At 32.6% G+C, this 22,753-nt stretch overlaps 2 protein-coding genes and 1 pseudogene across 2 annotated transcripts; all 3 read right to left on the reverse strand.

Moving 5' to 3' along the window:
• Nucleotides 1-10,906: 10,906 nt before the first annotated feature.
• Nucleotides 10,907-14,274, reverse strand: LOC108828135 (G-type lectin S-receptor-like serine/threonine-protein kinase At1g61490). Its single transcript, XM_018601717.2, has 7 exons — nucleotides 12,780-14,274; nucleotides 12,541-12,651; nucleotides 12,277-12,437; nucleotides 11,968-12,178; nucleotides 11,634-11,871; nucleotides 11,392-11,542; nucleotides 10,907-11,305 (listed from the first exon to the last, which is right to left on the reverse strand). Exons 1-7 carry the CDS (start codon nucleotides 14,029-14,031, stop codon nucleotides 11,012-11,014), a joined length of 2,418 nt encoding a protein of 805 aa, XP_018457219.2. The 5' UTR covers nucleotides 14,032-14,274; the 3' UTR covers nucleotides 10,907-11,011.
• An 836-nt stretch (nucleotides 14,275-15,110) lies between these two features.
• LOC108828133 (G-type lectin S-receptor-like serine/threonine-protein kinase At1g61480) lies at nucleotides 15,111-18,262 on the reverse strand (annotated as a pseudogene).
• Nucleotides 18,263-18,637: 375 nt separating this feature from the next.
• Nucleotides 18,638-22,454, reverse strand: LOC108828136 (G-type lectin S-receptor-like serine/threonine-protein kinase At1g61480). The gene is made up of 7 exons (XM_018601718.2): nucleotides 20,542-22,454; nucleotides 20,336-20,446; nucleotides 19,949-20,106; nucleotides 19,660-19,870; nucleotides 19,325-19,562; nucleotides 19,075-19,225; nucleotides 18,638-18,995 (listed from the first exon to the last, which is right to left on the reverse strand). The coding sequence occupies exons 1-7, from the start codon at nucleotides 21,797-21,799 to the stop codon at nucleotides 18,702-18,704; spliced, it is 2,421 nt and encodes an 806-aa protein (XP_018457220.2). The 5' UTR covers nucleotides 21,800-22,454; the 3' UTR covers nucleotides 18,638-18,701.
• Between the last annotated feature and the right edge of the window lie 299 nt (nucleotides 22,455-22,753).

The following is a 22,753-nucleotide window of genomic DNA, read 5'->3' on the forward strand; positions in this document are numbered from 1 at the left end:
AACTAATTATTTTGTTCATTTTAATATCTAAAATATGTACTCATTTTAGTATCTAAAACATGCTAATTATAGTTCAAAATATTAATGTTTCAAACGAAAATAGTTATTTAACAAAATATTTAAAATATAAAATTTTAATTTAGGTTTTAAGAATAAAATAACTATTTTAATAATATGAAAAAATTTAGAAAACTTAATTATTAATAAATTAAATAAATTACTTTAATACTTCAAAAAACAAACTAAATTTTATAGTAAAACTAAAACTATAAAAAAATTCAAACTGTCCAAAATTTAGTCACTTTATTCTTATAAGATAAAGTAAAATTTGAAACATTTAAGATTTTGTTTTTAATTTTAGAGATTTTATAGTTTTTGTTTGAAACTTATTAGTTATTACTAAAATAAGCATACTTTGAGTATTAAAATGAGTACTTTTAAAAAATCAAGTGTACTAAAATGAGTAAAATAATAAGTTTGGCTGTTAAACTAGGTAGCAAAAAAAGTTTAGGTATTAAAATGAGTAATGAATTTAGTTGGAATATTTTTATGGAATTTATAAGATATATAACAACTTTTTTTTAAAAAGTTTTTTTTTTGTTTGGTGAGCTGAAAGCTGGTGCTTGAAGTGTTTTCTTATTCGAACCGGCAGAGGCGGCTTAAGGGGAACATTCAGTGTAGTACTAAGGGGCCCATAACCTTTTTTAGTTAGACAGTTTAAAGGCGGCTCAACATAATTTCGAAGGTGGACCACTAGTTATTTCCACCTATTCGTTGAACAGCTAGCAAAAGAAGTTTATTGATAAATACAGTATATGTTTTTAATCAATGACTACGGATTAGCCTTAAGATATATAAAAAATTAGTATAAAATATATCGAAAACAATGTTATAGAGCAGGCTAATAATACAAACAATCGTTTTCCTTATCCTCGAAATACATTTCAAATTTTAATAACTATTTAAAATGTTTGAGTTGGTCGACTGAGGTTGAAAGTAACACTAGCATCCAATCAATTTGAGTTGGTCTGAGGTTGAATGTTTGAGTTGCTGCTGATGGTTAAAGTCGCCGCGGTTTTTGTGATGGGCTTGTCTCTGTTAGCCACCCACACAACGACCTGAGGTGAGATGTTCTTGAACCAGATCCCAACATACTGATTCAGGGTATTGCTAGGACTGAAGAACCCTAACTCATAAACTCCATTAGGGGAGCTCAGAGTTTGTCCTATTGATAAAGGACCTGATGTGTTTATATCTGCATTGGCAAAAGTTGAGAATATAGTTAGCAAGAGAAAGCAGATAAATAAAACCATTTTTTTCTCAAGTGTACTCTTATTTCTTGTGGAGATTTTGAACATATGAGAAAAAGTTTACGTTGATGCTCACAGATTATTAAGCCTTGAAGAAACAAAGACTTCCCGTGTTATCCGGACAGCGTACGCATTGACATTAATAGATTATATCCTGTTATCGTCCATGAGAATAATCATAAGTATAATCTAAACATAAACATCAAACTAAACCTTTAGCAAAAAAAAGAAAAAAGAAAAAACATCAAACTAAACCATGTGGACATAGTTGACGTAGAGTTTTTTTTATGTCTCTTTATTGGAGATAGAATCTAGCAAACCACCATATTTCCTCTTTTGGTCTTCTCATAGTCAACAAACACAGCAAATAGTTTTACAAGCTTTTACGTGCATTTTCCAATAGACAATACAGATTTAGAAATTGCTTTGAAAATTGAACGTTAATTTAGCTTTATGCTTTATATTGATAGACAAAATGAAAACAGCAAAATGAATATTCAGAAACTTAGAAGAGGCTTACAATCCTACAATCTGCCAGACGTTCAAAAACATACCGTTTAAACTTTAAAGCGTTGTTTATGTCGCTCAGATGAAATCTAAATAAACTTCCAACCATCTGAGTCAAAGCCATCGGTGTGTTACCAATGAGAAGACATGACAACTATTACGTTGGTATTTTGTAGAGTTCTTTAAACTTTAACCGAAACAAAACACTAATATGACAAAGCTGACGAAAATTCACACGAAACGGACTCACACAGACTCACATGCCCATGTCTCAAAGAAAAGAAAAAAAGAGAAGCACAGGACATTCTGTCTAATGCTTTGTCGATATGAAAGTAATCAGTTTTTGGGACAGCCAAATGGCTACTCTATAGTAAATGACTGCTGCCCCTGCTGCAGAAGAATTAAAAGGCCCTCAATCAAACCATTGAATTAAAAGAATTTTCATAAATCCCTTGCATTTACTTGTCCTATTTCCGTAACACAATTAGTGATCAAATTTTAGGCAAAAAGGAATCCAAAATAAGAAAAAACCGAGGGTTTATTTTATTTCTTGTATTGAACTGCTAGATAGACTAGTTTTCAGTAGAACGTGCTTAGCTATCGATTCAACCGTTAGCTATTTCAGTAGAAATTTAGAAAAATGATTGCTAGTTACGTGAAGTATTAGCCATCACATTACTAACCATGCAGAGTATACTAATGTATACATAGCTACACGAAGTATATATTATGCATGACTACATCCCTCAATTTAATGATGTTATGCAATTAACATCACGAGTTTAATTTCATTAATTCAAAAAAGTTATATAGATGTCAGAATCCGTTTAAATCTACCGTTTCATCAATTAAAATATGGTGTATTTGACGGTAATTTAACAAAATTTAGATTTTGATCCTCATTTTAAAAGCGTTAAAATTTTTTTAACAAAATCTAATTTATAAAAGCAACATGTTTTATAAAATTTTGATAAGTAGTGTTTTGACATTTTTTATTTTAGTGTATTTGAAAACTATACAATTATATCATTTTATTTATATTAAATATAAAAGTTATATAAGATATTTTTTTTATTAGTTTAGTCTGTTTTGTTATTAAATTTCAATAAAATATATGCAATTCTTTTGATTAATTGTGTGATATATATATATATATATATAATTATTTCTTTATTTGATCTTTTTTTATTATAAAAATCATTTGATGTCGATTTACTAACTCTAATATCTTATTTGTTTAATATAAAAATAATTAAATTACTTAAAATCAATGAATTTTTTTATTTATATTTTCATAAAAATTGCATTCATTTAACTTAATAAACCATATTATATTCTTATATTATTTTATTCTTGAAATTCAATAATTAATAATTATACACTAGAGATTATTTTTTGTTTAAATGACATCAAATAAGTTTTAAACAAATAAAATGTTAGAGTCAATGAATTGACGTCAAATAAGTTTTGTAATTAAAATTTATCAAATAAGTATATATCATACAATTCATCAAACAAATTACAGAAAATTATTAAAATTTCATAAAAAATATAAAGATAATTAAAAACTAAATTACACAATATCTTATATTACTTTCATATCTAATATAAATAAAATAATATAAATATATAGTTTTCAAATACACTAAAAGAAATGTTAAAACACTACATATCAAAAATGTTAAAATATATTGATTTTGTATATTGGATATGTATAAAAAAATTCTTACGCTTTTAATACATTGTGTTAAAGTCTAATTTTAGTTAAACTATTGTCGAATTGGTCGTATTTTAATTAATGAAACGAGATATTTAAACAGTCTCTGCCATCTACATTAGTTTTTCGATGAATAAAATTAAACTTGTGATGTTAGCTACATAACATCATTAAGTTGAGGGATGTTGTCATACATAACATATACTTCGTGTAGCTAGATATACATTAATATACTTTGCATGGTTAGCCATGTGATGGCTAATACTTCACGTAGCTAGCAATCATTTTTCCTAGAAATTTTATTCACTAATCTGTATATATTGTTTCCAAATTTGAACTCAATCCATCCATGAAGATTCCTTCAACTAGGGGTGGGCACTTTACCCGATATCCGAAGTGGCACCCGAACCCGACCCGAAAAATCCGAACCAAAATTCGAACCGAAGTAGCAAAATACCCGAACGGGTATTGAATTATGAGAGATTGGATATCCGAACCCGAACGGGTAATACCCGAACCCGAATGGATATCCGAAAATAACCGAACTTATGTACTATTAACCATATATTCATAGTTTACTTCTCTAATTTTATTCAAAATACTTATATTAATTATACACATGGTTTAAAATTAGATAATATACATATAATTGCAAGAAAAGTGATTTTTTGCTCACTTAAAATGCTTAAAATGCATGTCCAAATTTTAGTTTCATGCATTAACAAAAGCTACAGCTAAAATTTTAAAACAATAATCAAATTAGTGTATTTTATTTTTAAGATTTTATCTTCAAATCATTCAATGTATTAAAAATAAAATATCAGTTAAGTAAAATTTATATTTTTTAAAAGAAAAAAACTTGAGAAATGAAGGAGTTAATTTTTTTTTGCAAAATCTAAATATCCGAAAACCCAACCCGAAATACCGAACCCGAACTAAAAATACCCGAACCCGACCCGAAGTACAGAAATACCCGAACGGGTTTTATACTCCTACACCGAAATACCCGAAAATCCGAAATACCCGATCCGAACCCGAACGGGTTTTATGACATTTTTTTTTGTCAACGCTAATATTAAGACATATGTACGATTTTACAGCTTTTTTTTTATCTTCTAATTTCATTGAAATCAAATACCGAAATACAAGTTTAAAACAGAGGGGACTCGACGTACACGGAGGCCAGTCGATCACCACTCCTAATAAAACCACAAACCAAAATTACAAACGTCACTACGCACACGTTTGTATTCAACCCCACTCAACAGCAGGATGATTAGAGGCAACGACTTACAGCTTCAGTTGCCTTTTTATCCAATTTGACCTTTCTTTAATTCTAAATAGACCCAAACTCTGTATAGTCTCAACAAATGATTAAAATATTCTAAAATACATACTTTTATTTTAGAGTATTTACATTCTATAACCACACAATTTACCATATTTAGTGATCAACTCTAAATACAGTTTTTGCCCCACAATTTTGTTCACTTCATCATCATTTTTTTTTTCAAAATTTTACTATGTTAGGCAAATCTCTAATATCCAACTTCTTTTAGTATTTTGAGCAAATTCACTTTTTATTTTATTTAATGAAAAATATTCAAAACATAGGTTAGTCGGTAGAAACGCAGATGTTTCAGAAAAGTCAAAAGAAAAGAAAGAGACACATGATAAGAGAGCATTGTATAGAGAAAAGAAAAAGAGAAATATCCCAGTTCTAAAAAAGTTTTTGTCACACTTATAATTTATAAGGATTAAAATAACTAAAATATTTCATTAAATATTTTAATATATATTTTTATTTTAGGGTTAGTTAATTTAAACTTTATGATTTCAAGTTAATGGTAGGGTTTTGGGATTAGGGATTAAACTTTTATAAAAAAAAACTGAAAATATTTTTTTTTTGAAAATAGTTTCAAAAATCATTTTCAAATTTTAAAAAGAAAATTAAAAAATAAAACAATTTTGAAGAAAAAATCTAAAAAAAATTATAAAAGATTTCAAATTTGAAAACATATAAATAAAAAAAAAATCCTTTTTCTATTTTTTAAGTTTATTTATTTATTTAAATTTATATATCCAGAGTATAAGAGTCTTTTAACTATTAAATGAAATACTTTGATCATTTTTATCGTTAAAGATTTTTTATGTGATAAAAACTTGAAAATTGTGAGAATTGCCAAGAGGAAATTAGGTAAAACACATATTTGATATTGGGAAAATTGCCAATAGAGAACAAAAAAACAAAGGTGTTGTCCCTTTGGTATAAATTCCTTTTTGTCCAATTTTTCTCCTTTTTATCCTTTGTATTTTTGAAAACTAAAGAAATAAATAGTTTTGTGAATAAAAAAATATATTAAAAATATAAACAATTAATAAAACACCCATATATACAAGCTGGTATTTTTTTTCTTTTCAAAAAGATGATAAATAAAAACTTGAATATAAGTTCTACTAAAGGTAGAATGTGCCTTCTACGAAAAATGATATAGTAGAAAACGATTTCTAAAATAAACACTTTCATCTACTATTTTTAGAACGTACATTCTACTATTTACTAAATTTCTAAATAAGTAGAATGCGCATTCTACTAATCCTAAAGCTATCTACTTTTCGTCCGGATGCATTTTCTACTTTTATTAAGTATTCTAAATTTCGCGGAATGTGTTTTCTAAAATATACTATTACGTCTACTAAAAGTAGAAAGCGTGTTCTGGATTTTTGTCAATCTTCTAAACTCTTAGAAAGCGCATTCTACGGATAAGATTACCTGATTTTTGCGAAAATTAATGAAAGTTTCAGTTAATGAAATATTCTAAAAATCTCTTAAAAATATTCTAACTTCCTAAAACGTGTTATTTTCGATTTTACTTGTCAAATTTTTTTTTAAAAATTATTTTCCCTTGTCTTCTTCATTAATCTGTGGTTTACCATAGTTTTTCTTTTGATTTTTTTTTTCATAAACTCTTGTTCTATATGATACATATTTATGCAACATGTGGTATTCTGAAATTAGGTGCAATTTTTGTAGATTTTTATTTTTATTTTTATAAAGTTTAAAAAGTTTATTTTTATAAAAAAAATTTTTAAAAAGTTTTATTTTTATAAAATTAAAAAGGTTACAAAAATTTTAAACTTTTTATAAAAATAAAACTTTCTAAAATGTTTTTAAATAAAGTTAGTTTAAATTTTTTATTAAAAAAATTTGTAAAGTTTTATTTTTATAAAGTTTAAAAAATTTATTTAAATAAAGTTTTATTAAAAATGTTTTAAACTTTTTATAAAATTAAAACTTTGTAAAATGTTTTTAATAAGTTTATTTAACGTTTTTATTAAAAAAATTGTAAATTATTTTTACTTTTACAAAGTTTATTTTTATTAAAAAAAATTATTTTATTTTCCCTTTTTAAAACGTTTTTAATTAAATTTTTTAAAATTCTTTTAGTTTAATGTGTTTAATAAAAACTTTAAACAAACTTTATAAAATTTGTAAACTTTATAAAAATAAAAATAAAACTTTACAAAAAGTTGTTAATAAAAATATTTAAACAAACTTTATAGAAATACATTTTAATTTTTTTATTTTTATTAAAAAATTTTGATAAAATTAAAAAGTTTACATACATTTTAAACTTTTTATAAAAAATAAATCTTTGTAAACTGTTTTTTATTAGGTTGATTTAACGTTTTTTATTAAAGAAATTTGTAAATTATTTTTATTTTATAAATTTACGAATTTTATTTTTATTAAAAAGTTTTTCAAATTTTTTATTCTTTTACATTTTAAAAACGTTTTTATTACAATTATATTAGTTTAATGTGTTTAATTAGATTAATCAAAGGTTATTTTTAGGATTATGAAAAAAATTATATTAAAGGGACAACTAAATGATGATTTTATACTATAAGGACAACTATGCTGAATTTTTGTTCTGTTTTGGCAATTTTTCCTTTGATATTTCCATTCTGGCCATTGGATATGATTTTGTCAACGGTCAACATCTTAATCCGGGTGATCTGATGCCGGTAAGTGCACCGTAATAGGTCAATGAGAGTCGAGAAGTTAGATTAGCAACTAATATTTTAAATTCAGTGTTTTTAATTTGCTATTAGTTATTTATTAGGTTTATTTTGTTTTTCTTGAAATATATAATTTCAAAAGAAAAATAAAAGAATTTGTATTTCAATTTTTATGATTCTGAATTTAATATTTAGGGTGTAAAATATCATATGCTTTAGTTTTACTAATGAAAATTTAAAGTTTAATCGCTATGTTCCGTTGACAAAAAAAATTTAACGTTTGAAATTTGATAACTAGAGATTGGAATTTTGATGTAAAGTATATATGAAGTTAAGGCTCTAAAAGAAGTTGGTAAAATTATTAACTTTTAGGTGCTGTATATTAGTTTGTGCTATATATGTTATAGTATAATTAGATTTTATAAAAAGTTAACGGTTTAATATTCATAATATAGAGTGTGGAGTATGTGGTTTAGTGTTTAAGTTTAAGATTTGAAATTAAGTTTGAACAAAATTAGTTTAGATCTTAGATATAATAATTGGAGGTTAAGTTTGAAAATCTTAGATTTGAAAACTATATCGCAAATACTATTTGAGTTTGGGGTTTAGGAAAAAATAAATGGTTACATGATAAAATTAGGGAAAACGGTCATTTCATACTCAACATATCGTGATATATTCAATTCATATATGATTTATATGGCTGTGCTAAAACAAACATGAACTTACATGGTTGTGCTAAAATATACCTAACTTATATTTTTTTGGCAAAATCATATATAAGACGTCACATCAGATGCAATGTCATCTATTTTTGTTCGCGTGGATGCAAAGTCAGTTAATTTTGCTGACGAATATGCCATGTGTATAATTTTTAAACTAAATAATTTTTCTACAAAAATATTTTTTTAAATGTAAATTTTATAACTTTTTATTATTTAACAAAATTAACAAAAATTAATTAATTAAATTTTAATCTTATATAAGAGATATATTTGTAAATGTTTCAATTCTATCAAAAATCATCCTTATAAGAGTTATATATGTATTTTAATTATTCAAATCCTATGCTAGCGTTAAAGACGTGTTACTCTTGTGTTAAGCTAAAAATTTTAAATGTAAATAATATACCCATGATTAATAAAGCGTAAAAATAAATTATGTTACGCTTTATTAATCATGGATATAACTATGTTATTTACATTTAATATAAAAATTTTAAATGTAGATAACATACTCATGATTAATAAAGCGTAAAATAAATCATGTTACACTTTATTAATCACGGGTATGTTATTTACATTTAATATAATTTTTTAAATGTAAATAACATATCCATGATTAATAAAACGTAAAAATAAATCATGTTAAGCTTTATTAATCAAGCGTAAAAATAAATCATGTTATGCTTTATTAATCATGTGTATGTTATTTACATTTAAAAAATCATATTTATATAACTATGATTAATCAAGAGTAACATGTCTGCAATATTGACATTAGATTTGAATCATTACAATACATATATATATAAGTCTTATAAGGACGGTTTTTGATAGGATCAAAACATTTACGAATATATCTTTTATATAAGATTAAAATTTAATTAATTAATTAATTAATTTTTGTTAATTTTACTGAAAAATATTTTTATAACAATATTATTTAATTTTTTTAAAAATTATACACATAGAATTTTCATCAACAAAATCAGTTGACGTTGCATCCATGCTAACAAAAATAGATGATATGGGAATTGATGTGGCGACTAGTGTATGATTTTGCCAAAAAAATATAAGTTATGTATGTTTTAATATGCATATAAGTTCAAGTATATTTTGGCACATCCATATAAGTCGGATATGAATTGAACATATAGCGATATGTTGGAAGGTAAACTCCAAGCCTTTGCTTGGAAGGTAAGTGCTCCACAAAAGATTCGCCATTTTTTATGGCAATTAATCACAGGACAGGTAACAGTAACAAGGAATCTTGTACGAAGAAACATAAGATGTGATAATTACTGTCCAAGATGTGGAGAGCCAGAAGAGAGTGTAACTCATGCAATATTTGAATGCCCACCAGCTCTTCAAGCATGGGCATTATCTTCGACTCCAGCTAGCTCTCACATTTTCCTTCTCCGAGTATTTATAATAATATGGATTATTTGTTTTGGAGGAAAAATAGCATAGTGGAGCCAGAGAATGATAGAGACCCATATCCTTGGATCATCTGGTATATTTGGAAAGCTCGCAATGATAAGCTATTCAGAGGAATAGACAGGGATCCAGGTGAACTAGTGAGATATGCAGAAAGTGAATGTTAAGCTTGGCACAGTGCTAGAGAGAATTCGATTATGTCTCAAGTTATTCAAGAGCTTCAAGTCCTAAGCTTGGGTGCTATATGCATGATAGATGGTTCATGGATCTCTAATGATCTGTATAGTGAACTTGGATGGGTATGGAAAGATAACATATGGACGACACAGCTAATGGGAATGCGGAACCTGAGGAGGAGGGAGTCAGCTCTACACTCGAACTGGAGGCTTTAAGATGGGCAATGTAAACAATGTTGCAACATTTGGACTGTCAGAGATTTGGTACAGACTGCAAGGACCTGATCGCAATGCTGACGGAACCACAAGCATGGCCTATTTTCGCAACTGAACTGGAGATGATTCATACGATCAAGTTATGCTATTCGGACTTTAAGATCTGCTATGTGCCAAGAACTGAGAATGTGTTAGCTGATTATTTGGCTAGGAATGCTCGTACTTTTCATAGATCTCTTTGCTACTTTGGTTGCCAGACCACCTCAAGTTTGAGTAATAGAATAGTTTTTTGACGTCCAAAAAAAAAAACGATATGTTGGATATGAAATATTCGCTTTCCGATAAAATTAACTAAAATTACCCAAAATAGACAAAAAAATCATGAAATCGACAAAAAACTACCAAAATCTGACCCGAACAACATTAAACCCCCGAGATATATCCAAAAGGTCAAATACGAGCCGGAACTGTTTGTATCCAAACAAAGAAGATCTTAGGTTTTAGAGTCTCAGAATGAGCATGTCGAATGGAGAGCTTTCTCAGTGGAATTCTCAGAAAAAAAAAAAATATATATATATACATATATATATATATATATGCATGTAAATATAAATACTAATATTTAATTATCGATATTTTATAGTTACAGGAAATCCAACGGAAAGTATGAATTTCACAGGCTGAGTATTCCCAATAAGAGTTCTATTATTATGGTATAAAAGAGGGGATTCTCTTGCTTTGTTTCTTATGCTGCCTAGGACAGACTTAAATGGCTTCTCTCTAAGAGAAAGAGAAAGATTGAACGTTAAAAGAGTAAACGTTAAAGTTATCAACACCGAAAAATGGATCCCTTAAAAGAGAACAATCTAACACACATCAATTATATCCATCAGACACTGTTACTTAACGACCAAGGATCACAGATAGTGTCATCTCATTGACGGTCATCAAATCCTTAGACATGGATTCTTCATCTCTGCTGTGCACTACGAATGTGGGTTGTGTTGGTAATGGAAGATCTGATGTTGTGGTGAGCATAGAAAGCAGAGCCAGTGTGTTGGGTCTGCCTGCAGGTTGGTGCTGAACACAAATCAGACCAATCTGCACACATCTCCCAACTTCGGATGGGTTGCATGAATCCGCAACATCTTGATCCAAGAGATCAATTCCTCCATTTTCACACCAAGATTCCCATGCCTGTTTTTTAGTTTTTAAAAATATAATAAGATCAATATACGTTTTAAAACTTCTGCAAGTGTATGAAAATATAAAGCCTTACTTACATATGAAAGAAGGGTTTTTCCTTCTTCACCATTGATAAATCTTGATATCTTCTCTCCACTGATTATTTCTAACAATAGAACTCCGAAGCTGTAGATGTCGGACTTCTCAGAGAACGTGCCAGTCCATGCATACTCAGGAGACATATATCCACTATAAAAACATCAAAAATCTTTCACCCATAATTGATATATGATTATGAAAATGAATCTTGTTAAATGTGGTTTTGGAAATAGATTCTTACAGTGTTCCTACAACCCTTCGAGTGTTGTTCTGATATTCAGTTCCCTGATACATCCTAGCCAATCCAAAATCTGATATTTTTGGGTTCATCTTCTCATCCAGAAGGATATTGCTCACCTTGAGGTCTCTGTGAATGACCCTGAGGCGTGAGTCACGATGGAGATAGAGAAGTCCACGTGCAATACCTTGAATGATATTGAATCTCTTTGGCCAGCCGATCTCAATCCTTTTTCTTGAATCTAAGATATAATACAATGTAAAAACTATCAGAAAGAGTGTTGTAGACAGAGATAAAAACTACTAATAGAGAAAGAATGAGACCAGAAGAGACAAACCAAAGAGAAAATTATCAAGGCTTTTGTTCAACATGAACTCATAAATCAATAGCTTCTCTTCTCCTTCAATGCAGCATCCCAAAATTCGAACTAAGTTGTTGTGTTGAAGTTTTGAGATGAGTACTATCTCATTCATGAATTCTTCTTTGCCCTGTCCTGAGCTGCTAGAAAGCCGTTTTACAGCAATTTCTTTCCCATCTTGTAGCTTTCCCTGAAACAGATTGCACAACATCCTTGAGAACATAAACAAAGAATAGATAGATAGATAGATAGATAGATAGATAGTAAAGAGGACAATGATTCTCCAACCTTGTAAACTGAGCCAAATCCACCTTGTCCGAGTTTATTTGAGAGACTGAAATTATTGGTGGCAGTTTGAATTGTATTCATGTCGAAGAAATTTAAACCTGAGACATGTGGCTTCAGACCCTTCCTCCATGCATCTCGTGAGGCTTCCTTTGAAATCATTGCTGAAATAAAGTTACATGAATAAATAGATACGTAGTAAAGTCATCAGGGTGGTTAACATTTAGCAAGCAAATGATTAGATAAGAACAAGAAACAGCTAGTTACCAATATGTTTAAGTCTGTATCTCCAGAAACAAAACGCAGCAGAACACAATAACACAAAAAGAGAAAGGCTCACAACACTAGCAGCAATAATCTTCTTGTTAATATTTCCACCTTAGATATATAAGAAAAAAGCAAATTACACAAATAAGTAATGGTACTTCAGAAAGAACAGTGTCAAAGGAACTGAGTAGATTTTAGGACAATTAACATTATGTTTCATGTTTCTATTAAACCCATACCTAGTTCAGAGCTTGCAAGACGAATGAAAAGAAGCTCTCCTCCCTCAGAAAACTGCATTATGTCTATTAGCTCTTGATTCCATACTAAGCACCCAATCCCACTAATATAAGCAAAGGCCAAGCACGAACAATTGTGGAGGCAGCTTTGGCGGCACGCTTCAATATCCACAGAACTTACAAATTTGTAAAAGTCTGGAGGCTTTATGTTGGGAACAGGATGGAAGCCATTCGCAGATTTGCTAGTAGAGTTTCCATGACAAAATAGTTCGGTTCGCCTCCCACAACCACCAGTCCAGTTTCCTTTTCTCCACTCATCCGTGGATTTTGGTACAAACCCTTTAAAGCATTTACACTTTAGAGGAACTGAACTAACACACAAACCAAAAGGTCCACATGCACCGTAAACTTCGCATAAATTGGCTGGGGCCTTAAAGGGTACTTCCCAGTCGGCTCCACTACGTCGAAACCTCTTTAATGAGCCCTCTGGTGTTAAAACTACACTTGAAAGTTGTGAACTTCTGTCTTCATAAGAGAAAGACCCTGACACGTTTGCATCCTGCTGAAAACTAAAAGGACTTGCTAATGTATCATCCATTAGCGGTGTCCCGGTGAACTTCGGATAAGCCCATGGACCGCTTCTATAATAACGTGTCGAGCCATTCATAGTAATTAACTGTGATGGCTCTTGTGGTGTGATCTGAGCCAGAAAGTTACCCGGCGATGGATCATTTTGACTTTTCCAAGAAGTCAACACTCGCTTCTTACCGGTGGCGAGATTATACATCAGAGGTGAGGAAGGGAGCAGAGTATCACCAAGTTCCTCAAAGCTTTCCCATATAGTATTTCCTGAAACGTTTTCTGTGACAATAAGATTTCCTTTGTCCGAAAGCTTTGCACGAGACCCGTTAGACGTGGAAGTTCCTCCACTGGACCAGACTAGGCTGTCTTTGCCATTAAATAAGAGTAGACTTCCGTTGATGGTGATAGATAGATACGCCGAGGAGTCCACGACAGGGCTTTCTCTATTGGCCACCCACACAACCACCTTAGGAATGATACCTTTGAACCATATTCCGACATACTTATTTTGGGAGTTATTAAAACTGAAGAACCCCAGTTCATAAACTCCATTGGAGGAGCTGAGAGTTTGTCCTACTGACAAAGGACTCTCTGTCGTTATTTCTGCAAAGCTAAAACTAGAAAAGATGGTAAATAAGAATAAATAAACAAATAACACGATACTCTTCTCCATGTGCTTCTGTCTCTCCGATATGTATCTTCTTTAAGATGATTTTATCATAAAAATAAAAAAATAAAATACTCAGGGACTTGACAACATCGCACTAATAATACAAAATAAATTTCCACGACTTAACGTAATTGCCACGAAGAACAGAAAACTCCGACCTTTGACCTGATTAACGACACAACATTGTCCCGTCCCTTTCAGTCTTGACATAAATAAGCCAACATTTTTCCACGCGTTGATTAACCTCAGATTGAAAGATCGTGTTGTTCCCATGTTCTTGGAATCTACAACCAACGAAAGATAAACATATACACTCTACAACAAATTGAAAGAAGACTTTAAGAATAATCAGAAGATGAGAATATTATTAGTCGTGATTCAGAAAAAAGAAAGAAAAAAGATAATATTATTTGTCAATCAGATATTTCTAAGTGGTTTCTGAAGCCTTTGCAACAAACATCTCATCCTCTCTTGAAAAAGCCTTGTCACTTATCCTAATATATAACTCAAATAACTCTTAATTTCCTAAGTTTAACTTTATTAACGATAAATCACGTTCCAGTAACACCGATAACACCATTTAATTCAGTAATATATCAAAAAGTCCTAAAAATGTACCAAACGAACTTTGTAAATATAAATCTAAAAGATGGCATAGATTGTGCCCATCTCATTGATCTAATCTACATACCAGCCGGCTTAGGAGAGAGTGGCTCCAGTGATGGCATAGATTGTGCCCATCTCTTTGATCTAATCTGCATACCTTTTCCTGATCTGCAACGTTAGTAAATAGAGCACATATTTCAAACCTAAAATCTACAGAATCTGTTAAAATAATAAAAAACAGAGTATAAGAGGAAGTTTAAAGACTGTCAGTAACGGACAGGCTATGTGATTTCTTTTTTGAAGGAGTGAAAATTTATTCAATCCAATACCTTTTTTAGGGGGTGTTGAATCCAGGGTTTTTTTATATTTTTGTTTATGAAAATAACTACTATATTAAAACCATATTTACTTTGATTTTGTTTGGTTTATATACCATCGGTCTAAATCAAAACAAATTAAAGAAATGAAGGTTCAAGGATGTGGAAATGTTAAGTTAGCAACATTGAAAAATGGAACAATGTATGACACTTTTTTTTTTGTAACTGTTTAATGTATGACACTTCAGACGTGTACAATATCCATGACACATTAATTGTTTCTTAACGCCCAATGATCACAGATTGTGTCATCTCATTGACGGTGATCAAAGCATTAGACAAGGATTCATAACCTCTCGTATGCACTACAAATATAGGTTGCTCTGGTGATGGAAGATCTGATTTTGTGGTGAGCATGGAGAGCAACTCAAGTGTGTTGGGTCTGTCTACAGGTTGGTGTTGAACACAGAGCAGACCAATCTGAACACATCTCCCAACTTCTAGTGGGTTGGATGAATCAGCAACATCTTGGTCCAAAAGAGAAATCCCTCCATTTTCACACCAAGATTCCCATACCTGTTGAGTTCCTAAGGATATTAACGTTTTGAAACCTCTGCAAATGTATGAAAAAAAAACAATTGAAGTGTTACATATTCAAGTAGGTCTTTTTCTTCTTTGGCATAGTTAAATCTTGAGATCTTCTCCCCACTGATGATTTCTAACAAAAGAATTCCAAATGCATAGATGTCTGATTTCTCAGAGAATATTCCTGTCCATGCATACTCAGGAGACATATATCCTCTGCATACATCAAGTAGATATTGTTAATATACTATGAATCCTTAGGTAAGCATATTCTTGAAGTCAAATCCTTACAGAGTTCCAACAACCCTGCGAGTATTTTCTTCATATTGGGTTCCCTCAAACATCCGAGCCAAACCAAAATCTGATATTTTTGGGTTCATGTTCTCGTCCAGAAGAATATTGCTGACCTTGAGATCTCGGTGAATGACCTTGAGGCGTGAGTCACGGTGGAGATAGAGAAGTCCACGCGCAATACCTTGAATGATATCAAATCTCTTTGGCCAATCAATCATATGCTTTTTACTTGAATCTAACCAATAATACCGTGTAAAGCACTGTTAGATAAATAGCTGCTGATATAAAAGGAAAGAGGTAAGAAGAGACCAACCAAAGAGAAAAGTATCAAGGCTTTTGTTCACCATGAACTCATAAATCAGTAGCCTCTCTTCTCCTTCAATGCAACATCCCAAAATTTGTACTAAGTTTCTGTGTTGCAGTTTTGAAATGAGTACTATTTCATTCATGAACTCCTCTCTGCCCTGTCTAGAGCTGCTAGAAAGCCGTTTTACAGCAATTTCTTTGCCATCTTGAAGCTTCCCCTGAAATAGATATTGCGAGAGCATAAACAGAGAATACAAAAGAGTAAAGTGGAATACGATTCTCTGACCTTATAAACTGAACCAAATCCACCATGCCCCAGTTTATTTGGGGAACTGAAATTATTGGTGGCAGTTTGAATGGTACTCATTTCAAAGAAACACAAACTTGAGAAATCTTGTGGTGTCAGATCATTGCTCCATGCATCTTTTGAAGCATCGTTTGATATTTTTTCTGCAACGTTTATGTTAACATTAAATGAACAGATAACAAACCATTTCTATAGATATAGCAAGGTCATCAGTGTGTTACCATTATATTTCACTCTGTATCTCCAAAAACAAAACGCAGCAGAACCCAATATCAAAACAAGAAAAAGGCTGACAAGACTAGCAGTAATGGTCTTCTTGCGCTTATTTCCATCTGAGATACAAAAAACAATAAGCCATGATAGAACCAAAAAAAAGGTTCAATGATGTAACCTTTCTCATGGCATACCCAACTCAGACCGTGCAAGACGAATGGAAAGAAGTTCTCCTCCTGAAGAAAACTGCACTGTGTCCATTAGCTCCTGATTCCACATTAAACACCCTATTTCCCGAATGAAAGAAAAGGCCAAGCAAGAACAGTTCTGGAGGCAACTTTGGTTGCATTCTTCAGCATCCAAATTTTCAAATTTGTAAAATTCTGGAGGTTTTATGTTGGCAACATAATGGAAGACATTTGCAGATTTGCCAGTAGAGTTTCCTTGACAATCAAGTTCCGTACGCCTTACACAACCATCAGTCCAGTTTCCTCTCTCCCACTCCTCTTTGTATTTCGGTTCAAAACCTTTAAAGCATTTACACTTTGGAGGTACTGACCTAACACACAACCCAAAAGGTCCACATAAACCGTAAACATCGCATGAATTGGCTAATGGACCCTCGTAGGTTACTTTCCACTCGGTCCCACTATGCTGAAACCTTTTAAGATGGCCCTCTGGTGTGAGAACTAGACGTGAAACTTTTGTGTCTCTTCCTACAAAAGAAAAAGACACTGACCCGTCTGCATCCTGCGGATAGCTGAATTCACTTGCTAATGTCTCATTCATTAGCGGTATCCCCGTGAATCTTGTTTTAGCCCATGGACCGCTTCTATAATAAGGCTTTGAGCCTCTCGTGGTGAGCACCTGCGATGGCACTTGCGGTGTAATCTGAGTCACAAAGTCACCAGGGGATGGATCGGTGTAACTTTTCCAAGAAGTCAAGACCCGCTTCTCACCGGTCGTGAGATTACACGTCAAGGGTGAGAAAGGGAGCATAGTATCAGTAAGATGCGCAAAGCTTTCCCATAGAGTTCGTCCGGAAACATTGTCTGTGACGACAAGATTTCCACTGTCTGAAAGCTCTGCACGAGAACCGTTGGATTTGGATGCAGAAGTCTCTCCACTAGACCAGACAACGCCATGGTTTCCATCATATAAGACAAGAGTTCCATCGCTGCTGATACTTAGATTTGCCTTGGAGTCTGTAACAGGATTTTCTCTATTGGCCACCCACACAACCACCCGAGGAGTGATACCTTTGAACCAGATCCCGACGTACTGATTCTGGAACTCCATTAGAAGAACTGAGAGTTGTTAAGACTGAAGAATCCCAGTTCATAAACTCCATTAGAAGAACTGAGAGTTTGTCCTGTTGACAAGGGACTCTCTGTAGTTATTTCTCCATGACTAAAACTTAATATCATGGTGAACAAGAGCAAGCAAGCAAACCACGTCATCCCCATGTGCGTTCTTGCGTCTCCAAGAACGATCTTCTTCAGATTAGTTTAAGAAGCAAACAGGTCAAATAAGACCAAGTAAGCTATTCTCAAGAGAAATTGTGAGACTATTCTCAAGAGAAATTGTGAGACTATTCTCAAAAGAAACTGTGAGACTATTCTCAAGAGAAATTGTGAGACTATTCTCAAGCATCTATTAACAATATACTGAACCGCACTTGTTTTTCCAAAACTCTGTATTAGTTTATTTAGGATAAGCTTTAACCTTATTAAATAATACACAAAGTCATTGCCACGAAGAAGTCTAACCTTTTACCCAATCAACTACGCAACGTTTGATATATATAGCAACATCCCTTGTCAGTAGGCATTGGCATTCAGCTTCGGATCTGAGTTTTTGTGGTTCTTGTGGTTTTTGGGTTCTAGGTTGCACTGGGGTCTTATATAGGCGCAGATCAATTTGGTTAATAATACTTTGGTTTAATTAGTATTTTAGATATCATATCAAAATACTAAAGTCATGAGAACACTGAAAAGTCAGACCAACAAATGAGCAATCAACACAACTCAATTCTACAATTTCCATCAACTATCATTTTTCACAGATTGTGTCGTCTCAGTGACAGTTAGCAACTCCCTAAAACGCGATTCGTCGTCGCTCGTGTGCACTACAAATGTGGGTTGTCTTGGTGATGGAAGATCTGATCTTGTGGTGAGCATGGATAGCAACTCAAGTGTGTTGGGTCTGTCCCCAGGTTGGTGTTGAACACAGAGCAAACCAATTTGAACACATCTCGCAACTTCTAAAGGCTGACATGAATCCGCAACATCTTTATCCAAAAGGTCAGTTCCTCCAGTTTCACACCAAGAGTCCCACGCCTGTTGTTTAGGTTTTTAGACCTTTAGATCTTAATTAAAAAACGTTTGCAAGTGAATGAAACCTTAAAATCTTACTTACATATGCAAAAAGGGTTTTCCCTTCTTCTCCATAGCTGAACCTTGAGATCCTCTCTCCACTGATGATTTCTAACAGCATAACTCCAAAGCTGTAGATGTCTGACTTCTCAGAGAACATCCCAGTCCATGCATACTCAGGAGACATATATCCTCTGCATATAAATCAAATAGTTTTTTTCTTAAACCAAAGTTAACATCAGGTTTTAATTTTTTAATCATAGTTAATCATGTCTCTGAAAGTACAGTCTTACAAAGTTCCTACAACACGGAGAGTGTTGTCTTGATATTCGGTTCCCTGATACAACCTAGCCAAACCAAAATCTGATATTTTTGGGTTCATTTTATCGTCTAGAAGAATGTTGCTGACCTTCAGGTCTCGGTGAATTACCCTAAGGCATGAGTCACGGTGGAGATATAGAAGTCCACGCGCAATACCTTGAATGATATCAAATCTCTTTGGCCAATCTATCTCGAGTCTTTTTCTTGAATCTTTGAAGTAGTAACAGCGTAAAAACTATCAGATAAAGTGTTTGCACACAAAGAGAAAACTGCTAATATGAAAGGAATTAGGCAAAAAAAGACACACCAAAGATAAAGGTATTGAGGCTTTTGTTCACCATAAACTCATAAACCAATAGCTTTTCTTCTCCTTCTATGCAGCATCCTAAAACTCGGACTAAGTTTCTATGCTGGAGTTTCGAGATGAGTACTATCTCATTCATGAACTCCTCTTTGCCCTGTCCAGAACTGCTAGAAAGCCGTTTTACAGCAATTTCTTTTCCATCTTGCAGCTTTCCCTGAAACAAGTTGCAAATGTCATCTCAACAAATTAAAAAAGAAAAAAGAATTGAGCAATGGGATAAAATGTTCCTAACCTTGTAGACGGAACCAAATCCACCTTGTCCGAGTTTGTTTGATGGACTGAAATTGTTGGTAGCAGTTTGTATGGTATTCATATCAAAGAAATCTAAACCTGGTACATCTTGTGATTTCAAGTCACTACTCCAACTCCATGCATCCTTTGATATATGAGCTGAAATTTTAGTTAGAGGGTGAGCGTTAGCGCTTAGCATATAGTAGTAATTTTGCAAGTAAGCATACTGAAATTAGTTTAGCACAAGCTGAAACCAAGGAACCAAAAATGATTATATATCAGTGTACGGTTTAAATAACAAATCTAACTGTTTCTATTTAGTGTATGGATGATGTAGCATATACCCTACAAACGTTTTGTTGGTTTAGTTAAGTCATGAATGTGTTACCGTTATGTTTCACTTTGTATCTCCAGAAACCAAACGCAGCAAATCCCAAGATCACAACAACGGTAAGGCTCACCGAAGTGGCAACGATTTTCTTCTTGTGCTTATTTCCATCTGAGAAATGTAGGACAATAAATTAAGTGATAAGTCATGCTATTATACTAAAGAGTAGAAAATAAAGTTACAAAAATGTCTTTGAATTGTCATACCAAACTCAGAATGTGCAAGACGAATTGAAAGAGTCTCTCCTCCCACAGAAAATTGCACAGCGTCCACAAGGTCCTGGTTCCATACTAAGCACCCTATTCCATTAATATAAGCAAAGGCCAAGCAAGAACAGTTCTGGAGGCAAGTTTGGTGGCAGTCTTCAGCATCCAAAGTACTTGAAAATTTGTAAAATTCTGGAGGCTTTATATTTGCAAGAGGATGGAAAACATCTGCTTCTTTTCCAGTAGAATTTCCCTGACAATCTAGTTCTGTACGCCTCACACAACCATCAGTCCAGTTTCCTCTTCTCCACTCCTCAATAGATTTTGGCACAAACCCTTTGAAGCATTTACACTTTGGGGATGGTGACATAACACACAACCCAAAAGGTCCACATACATCATAAAAATCGCATGAATTGGCTAATGGAGCCTCATAGTCTACTTCCCAGTCAGTTCCATTATGATGAAAAATCTTCAGTGAGCCTTCTGATGTTATTGTTATACGTGGAGGTTTGGAGTTTTTATCAAAATAAGAAAAAGATACTGACCCGTTTGCATCCTGCTGAAGACTAAATGGACTAGTTAATGATGCATCCATCACTGGTATCCCGGTGAATCTTGTTTTAGCCCATGGACCGCTTCTCCAATACGTCTTCGAGCCTCTCATAGTAAGCACCTGTGGTGGTACTTGTGGTGTAACCTCACCAACAAAGTCGCCAGGAGATGGATCAGTGTAACTTCTCCAAGAAGTCAACACCCGCTTCTCACCGGTGGTGAGATTATACGTCAGGGTTGAGAAAGGGAGCATAGTATCACCAAGATGATCAATGCTTTGCCATATAGTTCTTCTCGAAACATTTTCTATTACCATAAGATTTCCATCGTCTGTAAGCTCTGCGCTAGACCCGTTAGATGCAAAAGTTTCTCCAGTGGACCAGACAACACCATGTTTGCCATTATACAAGATAAGGCTTCCGTTGGTGCTGATAGTTAGATTTGCCGTGGAGTCTGTAACAACAGGCTTTTCTCTATTGGCCACCCACACAACGACGCGGGGAACAGGATCCTTCAACCAGATTCCAAGATATTGATTTTGGGAGTTATTAGGACTGAAGAACCCCAATTCGTAAATACCATTGGACGAGCTGAGAGTTTGGCCTATTGACAAGGGACTTGTTGGTGTTATTGCTGCATAGCTGAAACTCAATAACATTGCAAACAGAAGGAAACGAGCAAAGAAAAAACTCGCCATCCCCATTTGTGCTCTTGTGCCTCCAAGAACGATCACCTTGGGATTAGTACGGAAGAGAAAGTAAGCCAAGAAAACAGAGTCAAGGACTTAATTAGCATTATTTTCAAGGAACTCTAGCCATTGTTGACCCATCTTCCAAGATTCTGCATTAGTTTATTCACCATCAACTAAATCCTTGTTTTCTTGTACAATTAGTAAAAAATGAAATGGTTTATATATACTTGTTGGCCCCAAACTATTCAAGTCTTTTACCCACTTGACCTCATTTTTGAAACGTTATGTCATTTTCTTGTTCTTTAAAACTCGCTGAGTTAAGAATCAATAGCAAATAGTTATCGGCACTCTCAACCAATCAAAAGATTATAATTGTAAACCCCCTTTACCTTTCACAGTCTGAATCCAAAAAAAAAAAAATCCACCCAATCAACCACGCACAGTTGACCAGAATCAGCGAGAGATTTTACCTAAACAGAGAGACCAAAAAACAATTCAAAAAGGAAAACGTTATATAGATATAATGTGCAGGCCGCAGCATCGTTTATTTAATTCTTCGACTACTTTCTCTTCTGCTCGTAGAGCTCTGAATGCTTTCTCAATATTAAGTTGCTAATTTCTATAACCGTGAACTAATAAAAAGAAAATAAATATTAAAAAATTTCTTTTCCTCATCTTACTTAGAAATGAAGAATGAATACGTGTTTGAGGTTGTAAAAGTTGATCACATGGTTTGGCATTCATGCTCAAGAAATTTCTCTGTTTTAGCCAAAAATTAAAACCACTTTAAAAAGTTTCTAGTTTGGTACGAACCAATTTAAAAGTTGGGCTCAGTTAGTTAAAGGGGCTTCTTACAAGATCTGGTACAATTCAGTTAGGAGGGTGTATTCAACCGAGAGTTTCAGGTGATTTGTATTAAAATGACAAATCCACTGTTATTCAAACATGAATTTTAAAAACTCATTT

Source organism: Raphanus sativus, chromosome 9 (genome assembly GCF_000801105.2).
Source record: "Raphanus sativus cultivar WK10039 chromosome 9, ASM80110v3, whole genome shotgun sequence".
Lineage (NCBI taxonomy): Eukaryota > Viridiplantae > Streptophyta > Magnoliopsida > Brassicales > Brassicaceae > Raphanus > Raphanus sativus.

Bases quoted from the DNA above. Each gene is read 5' to 3' on its own strand.
- LOC108828135 (XM_018601717.2), bottom strand. From the start codon at position 14,031: ATGGAGAAGAGTATCGTGTTATTTGTTTATTTATTCTTATTTACCATC. The intron at 12,438-12,540 runs GTAACTAGCTGT...ACTTTATTTCAG, and splicing joins ATACAGACTTAAACATATTG to CAATGATTTCAAAGGAAGCC. The intron at 11,543-11,633 runs GTAAGAATCTAT...ATGTTTTTATAG, and splicing joins CGAAGGGTTGTAGGAACACT to TGGATATATGTCTCCTGAGT.
- LOC108828136 (XM_018601718.2), bottom strand. From the start codon at position 21,799: ATGGGGATGGCGAGTTTTTTCTTTGCTCGTTTCCTTCTGTTTGCAATG. The intron at 19,871-19,948 runs GTTAGGAACATT...AACTTGTTTCAG, and splicing joins GATTTGGTTCCGTCTACAAG to GGAAAGCTGCAAGATGGAAA. The intron at 18,996-19,074 runs GTAAGTAAGATT...CCTAAACAACAG, and splicing joins GGAAAACCCTTTTTGCATAT to GCGTGGGACTCTTGGTGTGA.